The 17,409-nt window shown below is 45.8% G+C and overlaps 1 protein-coding gene across 1 annotated transcript in view; it reads right to left on the bottom strand.

The window, feature by feature from the left end:
* LOC106596054 (dual specificity calcium/calmodulin-dependent 3',5'-cyclic nucleotide phosphodiesterase 1A) overlaps window positions 1-4,438 on the bottom strand; it is a 97,706-nt gene extending 93,268 nt beyond the window's left edge. The window contains exons 1-2 of the mRNA XM_045714332.1: window positions 4,284-4,438; window positions 2,656-2,769 (exon numbers count right to left, since the gene is read on the bottom strand). Coding sequence (XP_045570288.1) covers window positions 2,656-2,769; window positions 4,284-4,426 — 257 coding nt within the window. The 5' untranslated portion in view covers window positions 4,427-4,438. The remainder of the gene's footprint in view (window positions 1-2,655; window positions 2,770-4,283) is intronic.
* Window positions 4,439-17,409: the final 12,971 nt, after the last annotated feature.

Here is a 17,409-nt window from a genome sequence, read left to right as displayed (position 1 = left end):
AGTACCTGGTCTCCTCTATATTAACTGACTCCAGAACAGTGTTTATAGTACCTGGTCTCCTCTATATTAACTGACTCCAGAACAGTGTTTATAGTACCTGGTCTCCTCTATATTAACTGACTCCAGAACAGTGTTTATAGTACCTGGTCTCCTCTATATTAACTGACTCCAGAACAGTGTTTATAGTACCTGGTCTCCTCTATATTAACTGACTCCAGAACAGTGTTTATAGTACCTGGTCTCCTCTATATTAACTGACTCCAGAACAGTGTTTATAGTACCTGGTCTCCTCTATATTAACTGACTCCAGAACAGTGTTTATAGTACCTGGTCTCCTCTATATTAACTGACTCCAGAACAGTGTTTATAGTACCTGGTCTCCTCTATATTAACTGACTCAAGAACAGTGTTTATAGTACCTGGTCTCCTCTATATTAACTGACTCCAGAACAGTGTTTATAGTACCTGGTCTCCTCTATATTAACTGACTCCAGAACAGTGTTTATAGTACCTGGTCTCCTCTATATTAACTGACTCCAGAACAGTGTTTATAGTACCTGGTCTCCTCCATATTAACTGACTCCAGAACAGTGTTTATAGTGGTGTGTACCTGGTCTCCTCTATATTAACTGACTCCAGAACAGTGTTTATAGTACCTGGTCTCCTCTATATTAACTGACTCCAGAACAGTGTTTATAGTACCTGGTCTCCTCTATATTAACTGACTCCAGAAAAGTGTTTATAGTACCTGGTCTCCTCTATATTAACTGACTCCAGAACAGTGTTTATAGTACCTGGTCTCCTCCATATTAACTGACTCCAGAACAGTTTTTATAGTGGTGTGTACCTGGTCTCCTCTATATTAACTGACTCCAGAACAGAGTTTATAGTACCTGGTCTCCTCTATATTAACTGACTCCAGAACAGTGTTTATAGTACCTGGTCTCCTCTATATAAACTGACTCCAGAACAGTGTTTATAGTACCTGGTCTCCTCTATATTAACTGACTCCAGAACAGTGATTATAGTACCTGGTCTCCTCTATATTAACTGACTCCAGAACAGTGTTTATAGTACCTGGTCTCCTCTATATTAACTGACTCCAGAACTGTGTTTATAGTACCTGGTCTCCTCTATATTAACTGACTCCAGAACAGTGTTTATAGTACCTGGTCTCCTCTATATTAACTGACTCCAGAACAGTGTTTATAGTACCTGGTCTCCTCTATATTAACTGACTCCAGAACAGTGTTTATAGTACCTGGTCTCCTCTATATTAACTGACTCCAGAACAGTGTTTATAGTACCTGGTCTCCTCTATATTAACTGACTCCAGAACAGTGTTTATAGTACCTGGTCTCCTCTATATTAACTGACTCCAGAACAGTGTTTATAGTACCTGGTCTCCTCTATATTAACTGACTCCAGAACAGTGTTTATAGTACCTGGTCTCCTCTATATTAACTGACTCCAGAACAGTGTTTATAGTACCTGGTCTCCTCTATATTAACTGACTCAAGAACAGTGTTTATAGTACCTGGTCTCCTCTATATTAACTGACTCCAGAACAGTGTTTATAGTACCTGGTCTCCTCTATATTAACTGACTCCAGAACAGTGTTTATAGTACCTGGTCTCCTCTATATTAACTGACTCCAGAACAGTGTTTATAGTACCTGGTCTCCTCCATATTAACTGACTCCAGAACAGTGTTTATAGTGGTGTGTACCTGGTCTCCTCTATATTAACTGACTCCAGAACAGTGTTTATAGTACCTGGTCTCCTCTATATTAACTGACTCCAGAACAGTGTTTATAGTACCTGGTCTCCTCTATATTAACTGACTCCAGAACAGTGTTTATAGTACCTGGTCTCCTCTATATTAACTGACTCCAGAACAGTGTTTATAGTACCTGGTCTCCTCCATATTAACTGACTCCAGAACAGTTTTTATAGTGGTGTGTACCTGGTCTCCTCTATATTAACTGACTCCAGAACAGTGTTTATAGTACCTGGTCTCCTCTATATTAACTGACTCCAGAACAGTGTTTATAGTACCTGGTCTCCTCTATATAAACTGACTCCAGAACAGTGTTTATAGTACCTGGTCTCCTCTATATTAACTGACTCCAGAACAGTGATTATATTACCTTGTCTCCTCTATATTAACTGACTCCAGAACAGTGTTTATAGTACCTGGTCTCCTCTATATTAACTGACTCCAGAACTGTGTTTATAGTACCTGGTCTCCTCTATATTAACTGACTCCAGAACAGTGTTTATAGTACCTGGTCTCCTCTATATTAACTGACTCCAGAACAGTGTTTATAGTACCTGGTCTCCTCTATATTAACTGACTCCAGAACAGTGTTTATAGTACCTGGTCTCCTCTATATTAACTGACTCAAGAACAGTGTTTATAGTACCTGGTCTCCTCTATATTAACTGACTCCAGAACAGTGTTTATAGTACCTGGTCTCCTCTATATTAACTGACTCCAGAACAGTGTTTATAGTACCTGGTCTCCTCTATATTAACTGACTCCAGAACAGTGTTTATAGTACCTGGTCTCCTCTATATTAACTGACTCCAGAACAGTGTTTATAGTACCTGGTCTCCTCTATATTAACTGACTCCAGAACAGTGTTTATAGTACCTGGTCTTCTCTATATTAACTGACTCCAGAACAGTGGCAGCATACTCCAGGTTCTTCTTGAGGTCCACCAGAGATACCTCTCCTCTCTCCAGCTGTTTCACCAGACATCTCAACCTACAGGAGGAGAAGGACAACATTACCATTAGAGCATTATTACAACACAGAGAGACAACATTATCCCCTCTCCTCTCTCCAGCAGCTTTAGCAGTCATCTCAACCTACCAGAAGACAGAGAAACAAACTGCAGGAGGACAGAAACAACATAAATATTACGACTCAGTCAAACTGCAGGAGGACAGAGAAACAACAGGATTGTTGCATTTTCATTTCAGACATTTTACATTTTAGTTATTTAGCAGACACTGGAAGTTGTAGTTTTGGAGTGTTATACTGTCTAAAGACATGACAGATGGTAGTTGTAGTTCTGTAGTGGCTAGAGACATGATAGATGGTAGTTGTAGTTCTGTAGTGGCTAGAGACATGATAGATGGTAGTTGTAGTTCTGTAGTGTCTAAAGACATGACAGATGGTAGTTGTAGTTCTGGAGTGTCTAGAGACATGACAGATGGTAGTTGTAGTTCTGGAGTGTCTAGAGACATGACAGATGGTAGTTGTAGTTCTGGAGTGTCTAGAGACATGACAGATGGTAGTTGTAGTTTTAGTGTTGGAGTGACTAGAAGCAGATTTTTCTCCAATATGATGTTTATTCTGTTAGCTAGAGAGTAACAGGTGACCTCAGCTGCTCATTAATATAACTACCATTAGATCTACTCCACCTACAGGATGGGATCAATCCAGGACCAGAGTTAAAACCTACAGGATGGTATCAATCCAGGACCAGTCTTAAAACCTACAGGACGGGATCAATCCAGGACCAGAGTTAAAACCTACAGGATGGTATCAATCCAGGACCAGAGTTAAAACCTACAGGATGGTATCAATCCAGGACCAGTCTTAAAACCTACAGGACGGGATCAATCCAGGACCAGTCTTAAAACCTACAGGATGGTATCAATCCAGGACCAGAGTTAAAACCTACAGGATGGTATCAATCCAGGACCAGAGTTAAAACCTACAGGATGGGATCAATCCAGGACCAGAGTTAAAACCTACAGGATGGTATCAATCCAGGACCAGTCTTAAAACCTACAGGACGGGATCAATCCAGGACCAGAGTTAAAACCTACAGGATGGTATCAATCCAGGACCAGAGTTAAAACCTACAGGATGGTATCAATCCAGGACCAGTCTTAAAACCTACAGGATGGTATCAATCCAGGACCAGAGTTAAAACCTACAGGATGGGATCAATCCAGGACCAGAGTTAAAACCTACAGGATGGTATCAATCCAGGACCAGTCTTAAAACCTACAGGACGGGATCAATCCAGGACCAGAGTTAAAACCTACAGGATGGGATCAATCCAGGACCAGAGTTAAAACCTACAGGATGGGATCAATCCAGGACCAGAGTTAAAACCTAACACCAGACCTGATAGCAGTCTTCTCTGTAGTCTATATAACACCAGACCTGATAGCAGTCTTCTCTGTAGTCTATATAACACCAGACCTGAAAGCAGTCTTCTCTGTAGTCTATATAACACCAGACCTGATGGCTGATAGGCTGACCTGATAGCAGTCTTCTCTGTGGCTTCTGGTCCGTTAGAAGCAGGAAGTTCATCAGCCAGGACCTCCTCGGGGCTACGAGAGTCAAATTGAACCTTCGTCTCTCCGTCTCTCACGCCAGTCCCTGCCGCAGGGGCCGACCACATTGCACTCTGGGACTTGGAACCTGTAGGATTTAGGTGACACTGTCAGATTCAACAATTTGCTACATGATAGGTAGGTAACCAAGATTTAGGTAAATCTGCTTTTATTTTTTTCTGCCTTTATTTTTTTTTTTGTATCTTCAAAACGCGTAACAAACGGTTGTGTTGGTGCCTCTAAGGCGGGCGGATATTAGAGGGAATTTTTACCGATCAATGTGTTTGACTCATATGATTGTGTTTTGCTTTTTGTGTTTTTGTGATTGCGTTTCATGTATTGCGTAATTGATGTCTATTAACACTGAGTACACAAAACATTATGAACACCTTCCTAATATTGAGTTGCACCCACTTTTGCCTTCAGAACAGCCTCAATTCATCGGGGCATGGACTCTACAAGGTGTTCAAAGTGTTCCACAAGGATGCTGGCCCATGTTGACTCCAATGCTTCCTACAGTTGTGTCAAGTTGGCTGGTAGTGGATCTCTACTCCAAATAGCTTGTTCCATCTCATTCAACAGATGCTCAAATGGATTGAGATCTGGTGACTGGGCAGGCCACTGCAGTAAGCTCACTGTCACGTTCGTGGAAACATTCGTGGACAATCCTAGCCTTGTGGCATGGGGCATTATCCTGCTGAGAAAACCTATTTGTAGATGGATACACTGCTGCCATGATGGGATGCACCTGATTGGCAATGAAGTTCAGATATCCTGTGGAATCCAAACGTTGCTCCACTTTTATCAAAGGGCCCAATGTGTGCCACGAAAACATACCCCACACCATCACACCACCACCAGACTGCAATGCTGACACGCGGCATGATGGATGCAGGTACTCGTGGTATTCTCCCTACCCTAGTCCTCCCATCACAACATGATGGATGCAGGTACTCATGGTATTCTCCATATCCTAGTCCTCCCATCACAACATGATGGATGCAGGTACTCATGGTATTCTCCATACCCTCGTCCTCCCATCACAACATGATGGATGCAGGTACTCATGGTATTCTCCATACCCTAGTCCTCCCATCACAACATGATGGATGCAGGTACTCATGGTATTCTCCATACCCTAGTCCTCCCATCACAACATGATGGATGCAGGTACTCGTGGTATTCTCCCTACCCTAGTCCTCCCATCACAACATGATGGATGCAGGTACTCATGGTATTCTCCCTACCCTAGTCCTCCCATCACAACATGATGGATGCAGGTACTCATGGTATTCTCCCTACCCTAGTCCTCCCATTACCGTGAAACAGCAGTACCCGGGATTCATCAGACCAGGCAATGTTTTTCCAATTCTCCAGTGTCCAGTGTTTTCGCTCTTTAGCCCACTGCAACCACAGTTTCTTGTTTTTTAGCTGAAAGAAATGGAACTCTGTAAGGTCGTCGGCTGCCGTACCCTGTTTGTGTCAAGGTACACAACAACTTGTGCATTCTTTAAAACAATGTGCCATTCCTGAACCTGTGACCAGAAACATGCTACATAGCGGCAATACCAGAATAAATGATCAAGTGATTCTGTCTCTTCGCAATAAATTCTACAGAGCTGAGATGGTTGTATGGCCCATATACTGTATATAGCCTTCTGTTGGTAGCAAGAATTGTATATAATAATTTAAATCGAAAAACTTGAAGTGTTTTATCAAGTTTAGTTGTTTGTATCAATTCATATACCGTGTGCCATGGAATCGGCACATCGAAAATCTCTTCCCATTTGGAACCTGTCTCGCGCAGCTTGCAACATTTTTGTCCTCAAATTAAACTGGTATATTTTTCTAATCATACCATTACTTTTCAGCCAATTTGTATCTTTAATACAAACAAGTTCCCTACCTTCTCCCTCTTCCACTTGCTTCCTCCATTTTTTGCTGCAATCAGTTGGTTTTAACTTTGGATTGAGAAGACATTCCCATATATTTTCGATAGCTGCATATGTGACATAACTCCACCGTTTCTATACATAATATCATTAAGAAATATAATACAATAAAAATTAAAAAGTCCATAAAAAAAGTATATTTGAGTTTAACCATCATATTTGTTGTAATATTTGTTCTATCTTTTCTGGAGGATAAAATTGAAATTGTGACCAGCTTTGTACGGCTTGTTTAAACAAAGGCTGATACTTTAAACAATGTTTAATTTTCAATTAGTCGAAAATGAGAAGATGTAGTCTGTGTAAAGGCAAAAAGGCAAAAAAAAGAAAAAGTATGAGCCTTTCTTAATAATCTACTGGAGAACCAGTTCAGGTTTAAATATAACTTATGTATGAATTAAGCTTTTAGTGAGAGGTTAAATGCTTTAAAACCTGTTAGGGCTAGGGGGCAGTATTGACACGGCTGGATAAAAAACGTACCCGATTTAATCTGGTTACTACTCCTGCCCAGTAACTAGAATATGCATATAATTATTGGCTTTGGATAGAAAACACCCTAAAGTTTCTAAAACTGTTTGAATGGTGTCTGTGAGTATAACAGAACTCATATGGCAGGCAAAAACCTGAGAAGATTTCATGCAGGAAGTGGCCTGTCTGACAAGGTGTCGTTCTTCTTGTCTCTGTTTATTGAAGAGTGAGGATCTTAGCTGTCCCGTGACACTTCCTACGGCTGCCATAGGTTCTCAGAAGGCGGCAAAACGCTGAATCGTGGCTTTGCAGGCTCTGGCTGAAAAAAAGTAGCGCGTTTGGGTAGTGGCTGGTTACAGTACTGTGAGACTCAGGCTCGTGCCCGCGTCGACCGAAAGCTTTGTTTTCTTTCCTCTGTTTAGCTAAATGGACATTCCCGGTCGGAATATTATCGCTTTTCTACGAGAAAAATGGCATAAAAATGGATTTTAAACAGCGGTTGACATGCTTCGAAGTACGGTAATGGAATATTTAGATTTTTTTTGTCACGAATTGCACCATGCGCACGACCCTGATTTACCATTTCGGATAGTGTCTGGGACGCACGAACAAAACGCCGCTATTCGGATATAACGATGGATTATTTTGGACCAAACCAACATTTCTTATTGAAGTAGCAGTCCTGGGAGTGCATTCTGACGAAGACAACAAAAGGTAATCAAACTTTTATAATAGTAAATCTGATATTGGTGAGTGCTAAACTTGCCGGGTGTCTAAATAGCTAGCCCGTGATGGCTGGGCTATGTACTTAGAATATTGCAAAATGTGCTTTCACCAAAAAGCTATTTTAAAATCGGACATATCGAGTGCATAGAGGAGTTCTGTATCTATAATTCTTAAAGTAATTGTTATGCTTTTTGTGAACGTTTATCGTGAGTAATTTAGTAAATTGTTAGTGAATTCGCCGGAAGTTTGCGGGGGGTATGCTAGTTCTGAACGTCACATGCTAATGTAAAAAGCTGGTTTTTGATATAAATATGAACTTGATTGAACCAAACATGCATGTATTGTATAACATAATGTCCTAGGGTTGTCATTTGATGAAGATCATCAAAGGTTAGTGCTGCATTTAGCTGTCTTCTGGGTTTTTGTGACATTATATGCTAGCTTGAAAAATGGGTGTCTGATTATTTCTGGCTTGGTACTCTGCTGACATAATCTAATGTTTTGCTTTCGTTGTAAAGCCTTTTTGAAATCGGACAGTGTGGTTAGATTAACGAGAGTCTTGTCTTTAAATAGCTGTAAAATAGTCATATGTTTGAGAAATTGAAGTAATAGCATTTCAAAGGTTTTGAAAATCGCGCCACAGGATTCAACTGGCTGTTACGTAGGTGGGACGAATTCGTCCCGCCTGCCCCAGAGAGGTTAATATTTAATAGATTTAGCCCCCCAAACTCATATTCATGATAATAATAGGCATGTTTAATTTTGTCTGGCTTCCAAATAAAGTGAAATATTTTTTGCTATGATTTAAGAAATGATCTGGTCTGGAGTAGGCGGTGCCATGAGTAAGACTGTGCAGGGATCCAGACTGTGGAAGGGATCCAGACTGTGGAAGGGATCCAGACTGTGGGAGGGATCCAGACGGTGGAGGGGATCCAGACTGTGGAAGGGATCCAGACTGTGGAAGGGATCCAGACGGTGGAGGGGATCCAGACTGTGAAGGGATCCAGACTGTGCAGAGATCCAGACTGTGCAGGGATCCAGACTGTGGAAGGGATCCAGACTGTGGAAGGGATCCAGACTGTGGAAGGGATCCAGACGGTGGAGGGGATCCAGACTGTGGAAGGGATCCAGACTGTGAAGGGATCCAGACTGTGAAGGGATCCAGAATGTGGAAGGGATCCAGACTGTGGAAGGGATCCAGACGGTGGAGGGGATCCAGACTGTGGAAGGGATCCAGACTGTGGAAGGGATCCAGACGGTGGAGGGGATCCAGACTGTGAAGGGATCCAGACTGTGCAGAGATCCAGACAGTGCAGGGATCCAGACTGTGAAGGGATCCAGACTGTGGAAGGGATCCAGACTGTGGAAGGGATCCAGACTGTGGAAGGGATCCAGACTGTGCAGGGATCCAGACTGCAGGGATACAGACTGTGGAGGGGATCCAGATTGTGCAGAGATCCAGTCTGTGCAGGGATCCAGACTGCAGGGATCCAGACTGTGGAAGGGATCCAGACTGTGCAGAGATCCAGTCTGTGCAGGGATCCAGACTGCAGAGATCCAGACTGTGCAGGGATCCAGACTGTGCAGAGATCCAGACTGTGCAGGGATCCAGACTGTGGAAGGGATCCAGACTGTGGAAGGGATCCAGACTGTGGAAGGGATCCAGACTGTGGAAGCGATCCAGACTGTGCAGGGATCCAGACTGTGCAGGGATCCAGACTGTGCAGGGATCCAGACTGTGCAGGGATCCAGACTGTGCAGGGATCCAGACTGTGCAGAGATCCAGACTGTGCAGGGATCCAGACTGTGCAGAGATCCAGACTGTGGAAGGGATCCAGACTGTGCAGGGATCCAGACTGTGCAGAGATCCAGACTGTGCAGGGTTCCAGACTGTGCAGAGATCCAGACTGTGGAAGGGATCCAGACTGTGCAGGGATCCAGACTGTGGAAGGGATCCAGACTGTGGAAGGGATCCAGACTGTGGAAGGGATCCAGACGGTGGAGGGGATCCAGACTGTGAAGGGATCCAGACTGTGCAGAGATCCAGACTGTGAAGGGATCCAGACTGTGGAAGGGATCCAGACTGTGGAAGGGATCCAGACTGTGCAGGGATCCAGACTGCAGGGATACAGACTGTGGAGGGGATCCAGATTGTGCAGGGATCCAGACTGCAGGGATCCAGACTGTGCAGGGATCCAGACTGCAGGGATCCAGACTGTGCAGGGATCCAGACTGTGCAGGGATCCAGACTGTGGAAGTGATCCAGACTGTGCAGGGATCCAGACTGTGCAGGGATCCAGACTGTGCAGGGATCCAGACTGTGGAAGGGATCCAGACTGTGCAGGGATCCAGACTGTGGGAGGGATCCAGACTGTGGAAGGGATCCAGACTGTGGAAGGGATCCAGACTGTGGAAGGGATCCAGACTGTGCAGGGATCCAAACTGTGGAAGGGATCCAGACTGTGGGAGGGATCCAGACTGTGGGAGGGATCCAGACTGTGGAAGGGATCCAGACTGTGGGAGGGATCCAGACGGTGCAGGGATCCAGACGGTGCAGGGATCCAGACTGTGCAGGGATCCAGACTGCAGGGATCCAGACTGTGGAAGGGATCAAGACTGTGCAGGGATCCAGACTGTGGAAGGGATCCAGCCTGTGGAAGGGATCCAGACTGTGGAAGGGATCCAGACTGTGGAAGGGATCCAGACTGTGCAGATATCCAGTCTGTGCAGGGATCCAGACTGTGGGAGGGATCCAGACTGTGCAGGGATCCAGACTGCAGGGATCCAGACTGTGCAGGGATCCAGACTGTGGAAGAGATCCAGACTGTGGAAGGGATCCAGACTGTGGAAGGGATCCAGACTGTGCAGGGATCCAGACTGCAGGGATACAGACTGTGGAGGGGATCCAGATTGTGCAGGGATCCAGACTGCAGGGATCCAGACTGTGGAAGGGATCCAGACTGTGCAGAGATCCAGTCTGTGCAGGGATCCAGACTGCAGAGATCCAGACTGTGCAGGGATCCAGACTGTGCAGAGATCCAGACTGTGCAGGGATCCAGACTGTGGAAGGGATCCAGACTGTGGAAGGGATCCAGACTGTGGAAGGGATCCAGACTGTGCAGGGATCCAGACTGTGCAGGGATCCAGACTGTGCAGGGATCCAGACTGTGCAGGGATCCAGACTGTGCAGGGATCCAGATTTTGCAGAGATCCAGACTGTGCAGGGATCCAGACTGTGCAGAGATCCAGACTGTGGAAGGGATCCAGACTGTGCAGGGATCCAGACTGTGCAGAGATCCAGACTGTGCAGGGATCCAGACTGTTCAGAGATCCAGACTGTGGAAGGGATCCAGACTGTGCAGGGATCCAGACTGTGGAAGGGATCCAGACTGTGGAAGGGATCCAGACTGTGGAAGGGATCCAGACGGTGGAGGGGATCCAGACTGTGAAGGGATCCAGACTGTGAAGGGATCCAGACTGTGGAAGGGATCCAGACTGTGGAAGGGATCCAGACTGTGGAAGGGATCCAGACTGTGCAGGGATCCAGACTGCAGGGATACAGACTGTGGAGGGGATCCAGATTGTGCAGGGATCCAGACTGCAGGGATCCAGACTGTGCAGGGATCCAGACTGCAGGGATCCAGACTGTGCAGGGATCCAGACTGTGCAGGGATCCAGACTGTGGAAGGGATCCAGACTGTGCAGGGATCCAGACTGTGCAGGGATCCAGACTGTGCAGGGATCCAGACTGTGGAAGGGATCCAGACTGTGCAGGGATCCAGACTGTGGGAGGGATCCAGACTGTGGAAGGGATCCAGACTGTGGAAGGGATCCAGACTGTGCAGGGATCCAGACTGTGCAGCGATCCAGACTGTGCAGGGATCCAGACTGTGGAAGGGATCCAGACTGTGGGAGGGATCCAGACTGTGGGAGGGATCCAGACTGTGGAAGGGATCCAGACTGTGGAAGGGATCCAGACTGTGGGAGGGATCCAGACGGTGCAGGGATCCAGACGGTGCAGGGATCCAGACTGTGCAGGGATCCAGACTGCAGGGATCCAGACTGTGGAAGGGATCAAGACTGTGCAGGGATCCAGACTGTGGAAGGGATCCAGCCTGTGGAAGGGATCCAGACTGTGGAAGGGATCCAGACTGTGGAAGGGATCCAGACTGTGCAGATATCCAGTCTGTGCAGGGATCCAGACTGTGGGAGGGATCCAGACTGTGCAGGTATCCAGACTGCAGGGATCCAGACTGTGCAGGGATCCAGACTGTGGAAGGGATCCAGACTGTGCAGGGATCCAGACTGTGGAAGGGATCCAGACTGTGCAGGGATCCTGACTGTGGGAGGGATCCAGACTGTGGAAGGGATCCAGACTGTGCAGGGATCCAGACTGTGCAGCGATCCAGACTGTGGAAGGGATACAGACTGTGCAGGGATCCAGACTGTGCAGCGATCCAGACTGTGCAGGGATCCAGACTGTGGGAGGGATCCAGACGGTGCAGGGATCCAGACTGTGCAGGGATCCAGACTGCAGGGATCCAGACTGTGGAAGGGATCCAGACTGTGCAGGGATCCAGACTGTGCAGGGATCCAGCCTGTGGAAGGGATCCAGACTGTGGAAGGGATCCAGACTGTGGAAGGGATCCAGACTGTGCAGAGATCCAGTCTGTGCAGTGATCCAGACTGCAGAGATCCAGACTGTGCAGGGATCCAGACTGTGCAGAGATCCAGACTGTGCAGGGATCCAGACTATGGAAGGGATCCAGACTGTGGAAGGGATCCAGACTGTGGAAGGGATCCAGACTGTGCAGGGATCCAGACTGCAGGGATACAGACTGTGCAGGGATCCAGACTGCAGGGATCCAGACTGTGCAGGGATCCAGACTGTGGAAGGGATCCAGACTGTGCAGGGATCCAGACTGTGGAAGGGATCCAGACTGTGCAGGGATCCAGACTGTGGGAGGGATCCAGACTGTGGAAGGGATCCAGACTGTGCAGGGATCCAGACTGTGCAGCGATCCAGACTGTGGAAGGGATACAGACTGTGCAGGGATCCAGACTGTGCAGCGATCCAGACTGTGCAGGGATCCAGACTGTGGGAGGGATCCAGACGGTGCAGGGATCCAGACTGTGCAGGGATCCAGACTGCAGGGATCCAGACTGTGGAAGGGATCCAGACTGTGCAGGGATCCAGACTGTGCAGGGATCCAGCCTGTGGAAGGGATCCAGACTGTGGAAGGGATCCAGACTGTGGAAGGGATCCAGACTGTGCAGAGATCCAGTCTGTGCAGGGATCCAGACTGCAGAGATCCAGACTGTGCAGGGATCCAGACTGTGCAGAGATCCAGACTGTGCAGGGATCCAGACTATGGAAGGGATCCAGACTGTGGAAGGGATCCAGACTGTGGAAGGGATCCAGACTGTGGAAGGGATCCAGACTGTGCAGGGATCCAGACTGTGCAGGGATCCAGACTGTGCAGGGATCCAGACTGTGCAGGGATCCAGACTGTGCAGGGATCCAAACTGTGCAGGGATCCAGCCTGTGGAAGGGATCCAGACTGTGGAAAGGATCCAGACTGTGGAAGGGATCCAGACTGTGCAGAGATCCAGTCTGTGCAGGGATCCAGACTGCAGAGATCCAGACTGTGCAGGGATCCAGACTGTGCAGAGATCCAGACTGCGCAGGGATCCCGACTGTGGAAGGGATCCAGACTGTGGAAGGGATCCAGACTGTGGAAGGGATCCAGACTGTGGAAGGGATCCAGACTGTGCAGGGATCCAGACTGTGCGGGGATCCAGACTGCAGAGATCCAGACTGTGCAGGGATCCAGACTGTGCAGGGATCCAGACTGTGCAGGGATCCAGACTGTGCAGGGATCCAGACTGTGCAGAGATCCAGACTGTGGAAGGGATCCAGACTGTGCAGGGATCCAGACTGTGCAGAGATCCAGACTGTGCAGGGATCCAGACTGTGCAGAGATCCAGACTGTGGAAGGGATCCAGACTGTGCAGAGATCCAGACTGTGGAAGGGATCCAGATTGTGCAGAGATCCAGACTGTGCAGAGATCCAGACTGTGCAGGGATCCAGACTGTGCAGGGATCCAGACTGTGCAGGGATCCAGACTGTGCAGAGATCCAGACTGTGCAGGGATCCAGACTGTGCAGAGATCCAGACTGTGCAGAGATCCAGACTGTGCAGGGATCCAGACTGTGCAGAGATCCAGACTGTGCAGAGATCCAGACTGTGCAGTGATCCAGACTGTGCAGGGATCCAGACTGTGCAGAGATCCAGACTGTGCAGGGATCCAGACTGTGCAGGGATCCAGACTGCAGAGATCCAGACTGTGCAGAGATCCAGACTGTGCAGGGATCCAGACTGTGCAGAGATCCAGACTGTGCAGGGATCCAGACTGTGCAGGGATCCAGACTGTGCAGGGATCCAGACTGTGCAGAGATCCAGACTGTGCAGGGATCCAGACTGTGCAGGGATCCAGACTGTGCAGGGATCCAGACTGTGCAGGGATCCAGACTGTGCAGGGATCCAGACTGTGCAGGGATCCAGACTGTGCAGAGATCCAGACTGTGCAGGGATCCAGACTGTGCAGAGATCCAGACTGTGCAGGGATCCAGACTGTGGAAGGGATCCAGACTGTGCAGGGATCCAGACTGTGCAGAGATCCAGACTGTGCAGGGATCCAGACTGTGCAGGGATCCAGACTGTGCAGGGATCCAGATTGTGCAGGGATCCAGACTGTGCAGGGATCCAGACTGTGCAGGGATCCAGATTGTGCAGAGATCCAGACTGTGCAGGGATCCAGACTGTGCAGGGATCCAGACTGTGCAGGGATCCAGATTGTGGACTTAAGAAAAAACTTGAGTCATACATTGATACTTTTGTTTTTCACCCTTTGATTTCTAACCACGATGGAGGAGACTGAAAACAAAACATGCTTAAAATATTTAGCTTCCTCTTTCAAAATATAACTTGATGAATCATGGATGACTCCATCATTTGGTGAATCATGGATGACTCCATCATTTGGTGAATCATGGATGACTCCATCATTTGGTGAATCATGGATGACTCCATCATTTGGTGAATCATGGATGACTCCATCATTTGGTGAATCATGGATGACTCCATCATTTGGTGAATCATGGATGACTCCATCATTTGGTGAATCATGGATGACTCCATCATTTGGTGAATCATGGATGACTCCATCATTTGGTGAATCATGGATGACTCCATCATTTGGTGAATCATGGATGACTCCATCATTTGGTGAATCATGGATGACTCCATCATTTGGTGAATCATGGATGACTCCATCATTTGGTGAATCATGGATGACTCCATCATTTGGTGAATCATGGATGACTCCATCATTTATAACGAGTTTCTGTAAATAATTTTTGGTAGCATTATCATTGTTGAAGATTCAAGAAAAATCTTGTGAATTTTTCAAAATGTTCCATCAAATTTGCTTTATTTTTGTTATAATTTACAGTTGATCGTTCTTGAATAAGATCCTCCTATTATTTTGGTTTTTCCTGTAGCCTATTTTGTCCAATCGCATTCTAGCTCCTATTAATACTTTCTAAACTTTGATGCCAGCAAGAATGAGACCAGGAAGTAGTCAAGACGACTAGCTTGATTGAGCCTCCGCCATGTATATCTCACTAGGTCAGGATATTAAACCTCCTCCATGTATATCTCACTAGGTCAGGATATTAAACCTCCTCCATGTATATCTCACTAGGTCAGGATATTAAACCTCCTCCATGTATATCTCACTAGGTCAGGATATTAAACCTCCTCCATGTATATCTCACTAGGTCAGGATATTAAACCTCCTCCATGTATATCTCACTAGGTCAGGATATTAAACCTCCTCCATGTATATCTCACTAGGTCAGGATATTAAACCTCCTCCATGTATATCTCACTAGGTCAGGATATTAAACCTCCTCCATGTATATCTCACTAGGTCAGGATATTAAACCTCCTCCATGTATATCTCACTAGGTCAGGGTATTAAACCTCCTCCATGTATATCCACTAGGTCAGGATATTAAACCTCCTCCATGTATATCTCACTAGGTCAGGATATTAAACCTCCTCCATGTATATCTCACTAGGTCAGGATATTAAACCTCCTCCATGTATATCTCACTAGGTCAGGATATTAAACCTCCTCCATGTATATCTCACTAGGTCAGGATATTAAACCTCCTCCATGTATATCTCACTAGGTCAGGATATTAAACCTCCTCCATGTATATCTCACTAGGTCAGGATATTAAACCTCCTCCATGTATATCTCACTAGGTCAGGATATTAAACCTCCTCCATGTATATCTCACTAGGTCAGGATATTAAACCTCCTCCATGTATATCTCACTAGGTCAGGATATTAAACCTCCTCCATGTATATCTCACTAGGTCAGGATATTAATCCTCCTCCATGTATATCTCACTAGGTCAGGGTATTAAAGCCTCCATATATCCACTAATTCCAATATATCCATGATGTTCATGATCTTAAGTGCATGAGGGTGATAGTTTGTAATGTGATTTCCTCTACGGTCCATTGAGGTAGTTAAAACCGTATTATAATCTCCTACCATAATAACAGATTAATGTGTTACTTGTGAGCTCAATAGATTATTCTATATATTTTTGAAGAAGTGTGGATGATCATTATTTGGCCTATAGATGAATTAGCCAGATCTGTTTTTGGTCCAATAGCATATTTAATAGGATCCATCTTCCTTAATTAAGGATCAGTTTGCACAATCGGATCAAAATTGTTGTTAATTAATATAAATCAGCCCTTTTGAGTTTCTTTGCCCATGACATAAATATATTTCTCCCTCCTAGTCCTTTTTACGCAAAACTTCATCAAGAGTCAGTTTCCTGTAAACAATAGATATAATATTTTTTCTCTTTAAGCCAGGTAAAAATGTATATTTTTTTATGATCTGCTAAATCATTACAATTATAACTAGCAATACTTATTTCACCACAAGTTTCAATTGTTCATTATTTTATGGGTCTTTGGGCACCAATGTTGTACTGGACTGTCAGTTGACTAACTGTAGCCTGTCTATTGCTCTGCACAATTCGTGTCAACCTCCTTTGTCCTCTTTCATCAATGACCCATTTTTGACCATTGGCCTGCCATTGGCTGGATGTCCTTTGGGTGGTGCACACGGGAAACTGTTGAACGTGAAAAACCCAGCAGCGTTGCAGTTCTTGACACACTCAAACCGGTGCACCTGGCACATACTACCATTCCCCGTTCTAAGGCATTTAAATATTTTGTCTTGCTCATTCACCCTCTGAATGACACACACACACAATCCATGTCTCAAGGCTTAAAAATCCTTCTTTAACCTGTCTCCTCCCCTTCATCTACACTGATTGAAGTGGATTTAACAAGTGACATCAATAAGGGATCCTAGCTTTCACCTGGATTCACCTGGTTCGTCTATGTAATGGAGAGAGCAGGTGTTCTTAATGTTTTGTATACTCGGTGTAGATACTGTATTAAGCAAACCAGATAGCACCAATTTTATCATTTACGGATAGCCAAGGGCACTTCAACACTCAGACATAATTTACAAATGAAGCATGTGTGTTTAGTGAGTCTGCCAGATGAGAGGCAGTAGGGATGACTCAGTAGGATGGCTCTCTATCCACCGGATGTGTACCAAGCTCACTAAAAGTGGCAGTAATAAAGCCTCTCTTGAAAAAGCTGAATCTTGACCCAGAAATTATAAAAAACTATCGGCCTATATCGAATCTTCCATTCCTCTCAAAAATTTTAGAAAAAGCTGTTGCACAGCAACTCACTGCCTTCCTGAAGACAAACAATGTATACGAAACGCTTCAGTCTGG

This window comes from Salmo salar, chromosome 03 (assembly GCF_965601325.2).
Source record: "Salmo salar chromosome 03, fSalSal1, whole genome shotgun sequence".
Taxonomy (NCBI): Eukaryota; Metazoa; Chordata; class Actinopteri; order Salmoniformes; family Salmonidae; genus Salmo; species Salmo salar.
Note: the sequence above shows the minus strand (reverse complement) of the source record. Positions and strands in the feature narration are given on the sequence as shown.